Below are 3,631 nucleotides of genomic sequence, written 5' to 3'. Positions count from 1 at the left end.
AAACACTAGATGTAGTATCTAGAAATACTAGTTGATGTCTGGTCATCTGGTAGAGAAGTTGCTTCTTCTATTACTCTGAAGTGGGTTTTGAGGAGAGAGATATCCTCTTCTTTTTCCAGTCTCCACTGGTGACTTTCCTTGTGTCAATGCAGTCTAGTGTCCAGTGGGATGCCTGCACAGTGGCTATGCTTGCTGCTGTGGCATCAAGCTGCTTCTTCAGCTGCCATGACTGTGGTGGGCCACCCATGTGGAAGTGGTACTTTTGTCATGCTCTCTTGCCTGCCTTTGGGTTGGGGGTACTGCTCTCAACTCCTGCCTAGGACTCTGGGCATGCTCTCTTGCCTGCTTCTGGGTAGAGGGTGCTGTGGCCCTTGGCTCCTTGCTTAGGATCCCAGGTGTGCTGTGTTGCCTGCTTCTGGGCTGAGGGGTCTGCAGCCCTGGTTCCTTTCTAAATTTTTTTTTAAGCCTGGCTTATAGACTTATGTTGTTTGTCATTGTATTGAATAGTATTAAACTAATTGTTTTTATTTTCATAGTACCAGTGAAGTTTATTAAAAGGCCCCATTACGGGCCTGCCCGGTGGTGCACTGCTACAGTGCGCCGCTTGGGAGCGCGGCGGCCCTCCCACCGAGGGTTCGGATCCCACATACAGACCGGTTCCCGCTTACTGGCTGAGTGAGGTGCGGGCGCAGCACCGAGGTTTGCGATCCCGTTGCCGGTCCCGGTCCGGTATGGGCACGACACTGAGGGTTGCGATCGGTTGCCGGACACGAAAAAAAAGACAAAAAGGAAAAAAAAAAAAAAGGCCCCATTAAACTAAGAGCATAACTTTGAGGAGATGAGTGGAGAGTGTCTTCACTTCCAAATCAGTCACAATCAACTAACTTGTACACACATATGTTTCTGATGGGCCATGTATGGTTTCTTGCTCAACTGTGACCTGACTATTTCCTCTAGAGCATGGCCAAATTAAATAGCAAAGAATTTGATTTAAATCCAATTAATTGTACTGTGTGTCTGGAGTGATCCAAGCACTTAAAAGATAGGCACTCACATACACTGTATCCTGTTGGCCTGGCAAAATTATTACTGACAAATCTTTCACTCTCAAAAGTGTCTTGGTTTAGATGAGAAATTACACGTTACCTTACTAATTAGGTAGGTGCTTGTTGTATATCTTCTTTTTTTCTTCATCTTCTTTTTTTTATTAAACACTGGCAAAAGTTAAAGACAACAGAATTTTGTGACTTGGACTTTCCCAGAGATGTAGTTACTTAGTGTCAAACCTAGAATTTGTCCCAGGTGTTTTTACTTTAAAAGCCTTGGGCTTTTTCCAGGTTTTATTTGTTAATTTGCCAGTTTTCCAGATTTGATTTGTCCTGTTACTATTTATTGTTTGATATTTTCATTCTCATTCATTCTCTCTCTCTCCCTCTCACCCCCCCATCTCTCCCCTTGAATATTTTTAATTTTTGTATAAAGCATTTAGAAGAATACTAATTGTAAGCCATCTCCAAATTGCTAGAAAGTGTTAAAAAGTTAGTGCACAGCAGTGTGGCCAGTTTGAACTGATGGAGGCAAATATAAATTTGTCAGCCTCTGCCAGGGAGTATTTTACTGATACTCTGATCAGTTCTTTTGGACAGATCATTCATAATTGAGCCAGATCTCATGTATAACAAATTGAACTCTAGGTAAAACTATTATAATTATTTTCTGTTTGTTATCAGCTCTGAAAATCATCATATGCTTCTAGAAATCAAGATAGTTGGCAAAAGGAGTTTTGTCCATACTAAGTGGTAATTTCTTTTTCTCTGTTGGCTAGATTTTTCTAGACATGACATTTGGTTCAGGAGGACACACAAGAGCCATTCTACAAAAGGAGTCAAAAATTGCTCTCTATGCCTTAGACAGAGACCCAACAGCTTATGCAATAGCTGAACAACTTTCAGAACTTTATCCGTAAGTAATTCTCTTGTATTTATTTAATTACGATGCTGTTTTACAGAGTCAGGTTTATCAACTTCAAATTTTTTCTACCTTGTATGATGTTACATTTTACTCCACTAAATATTTCTTCCTGTTTTTCCTCAAAAAGAATTAATATAAATGATGTTTTTAGTACCAATTAAAGTAATGATATTATTGTATTTATCCTTTAAGAATCCATAAGAATAAATGCTAAAATGACGTCTGGCTACAGGACTGAAGATATATTGTAATCCATCCACTAATGATATTTTGACAAATAACCCATAATCAAAAAAATACTGTCATGAGTTTCCAAGAATTTAGCAGAGTAAATAAGTATGTGAGAATTCTGTAGACCTCATGAAGTCACATACATCAATATAATGTACTTATCTTCCATGAATTCTTTCTGAAATCCACAAGTAAATTTAGAATTATCTGCCCTCTGTCAGAATAAGTGAGATATCTATCACTATAAAGAACTTTTAAAATTTTTTAAATGTTGTCTTAATATGTGTGAAACCATCTGCCTTTAAATAAAAATTTTGAATTAGGGCGTAAAGTCTATATGGTATGTTGTTTACATGCCATCACGAAGCAAAGTAGGACCATGGAAAAATTTAATCAGAGATTAAAGGTAGAAAGTTGGATTACTCTTCTAGAATGGTCTTTCCAATCTCTTTCAGGTCCCAGACTCTTTGCAAATCTATCGAATGTCATTAACTCTTCCAATTAAATTGTATATAAATATACATAGACTTTTGTTTGCAAGATCACAGTGTTTATTATGGAGCCTCTGAAACCCACCGCTTGACCCCAGGTTATTTCTTTCCTTCTAAGAATAATTTGGAAATGTGGTTTAACGACATGGTGCTAATTTTTTATTTTTAAAATCTTTGACTTCTGCAATGTAACTTAGATACATCTTCATTGAGATCTTGTAGTAGAACATTCATGTTTGTGAAACATCAAATGAGTTTGCTTGATTATGAACTATACATTTATAAAGTATAAGCCTGCGTTATATTTCACTGTCACAGAAAAACTGAATTTTCTTAGATATTATTACTTTTTTTAATAATTTAAAATTTTTTATTTACACTTCACCTTCTCTCACTTTCTCAGATTTTGTGAACATTACAGCAATAGAAAGGGGTTATCACAGCACATTCCAGTTTACAGGTAACTTGGTCAGTGGAAAAACATAGATATAATTACTTCTTAAGGTGGTGATTCCCAATCTGGTTGTTCCAGTGACTCTTATTCCTTCAAACACCCTACTTTCTCAAGTGAAGCTTAAAGTTTACCAGTTTTACTAGGAGTAACTTTTTAAACCTAACAGGAATCTTCAGGCTTTATAATCTCTTTCCAGTTTGCAGATGTAGAAACTATTAGCTAGACAGATGAGATGACTTGCTAGAAGTTACACATGACTTAATAGGGATAGACCTGGTATATGTGTTCTGACCCATAGCCTAATAATTTCATTTTAGTAGATATTACTACCTCAGCTCAAATCTTGAGTCTTTTTAACTTTATTGACAAAATGATTCCTTTGCCAAATATGATAAATTAGATAAAGAATAACAAAATAAATCAAAAGAAAAGAGGAAGAAAGAAATAATACTGATAAAAGTTTCAAGGAAACCAAAAACAAAAA

The 3,631-nt window shown here is 36.5% G+C and overlaps 1 protein-coding gene across 2 annotated transcripts in view; it reads left to right on the top strand.

Annotated features, from left to right (window-relative positions):
- Nucleotides 1-3,631, top strand: part of METTL15 (methyltransferase like 15) — a 263,712-nt gene that overhangs the window by 121,574 nt on the left and 138,507 nt on the right. For both annotated transcript variants that reach the window (XM_008584147.1, XM_008584138.1), the window contains exon 3: nucleotides 1,826-1,962. In XM_008584147.1, the coding sequence (XP_008582369.1) occupies nucleotides 1,826-1,962 (137 nt within the window). The remainder of the gene's footprint in view (nucleotides 1-1,825; nucleotides 1,963-3,631) is intronic.

This window comes from Galeopterus variegatus, unplaced genomic scaffold, assembly GCF_000696425.1.
Source record: "Galeopterus variegatus unplaced genomic scaffold, G_variegatus-3.0.2 Scaffold102, whole genome shotgun sequence".
Classification (NCBI taxonomy): Eukaryota; Metazoa; Chordata; class Mammalia; order Dermoptera; family Cynocephalidae; genus Galeopterus; species Galeopterus variegatus.
The sequence above is the reverse complement of the archived record's forward strand: the minus strand, read 5'-3'. Positions and strand labels throughout refer to the sequence as shown.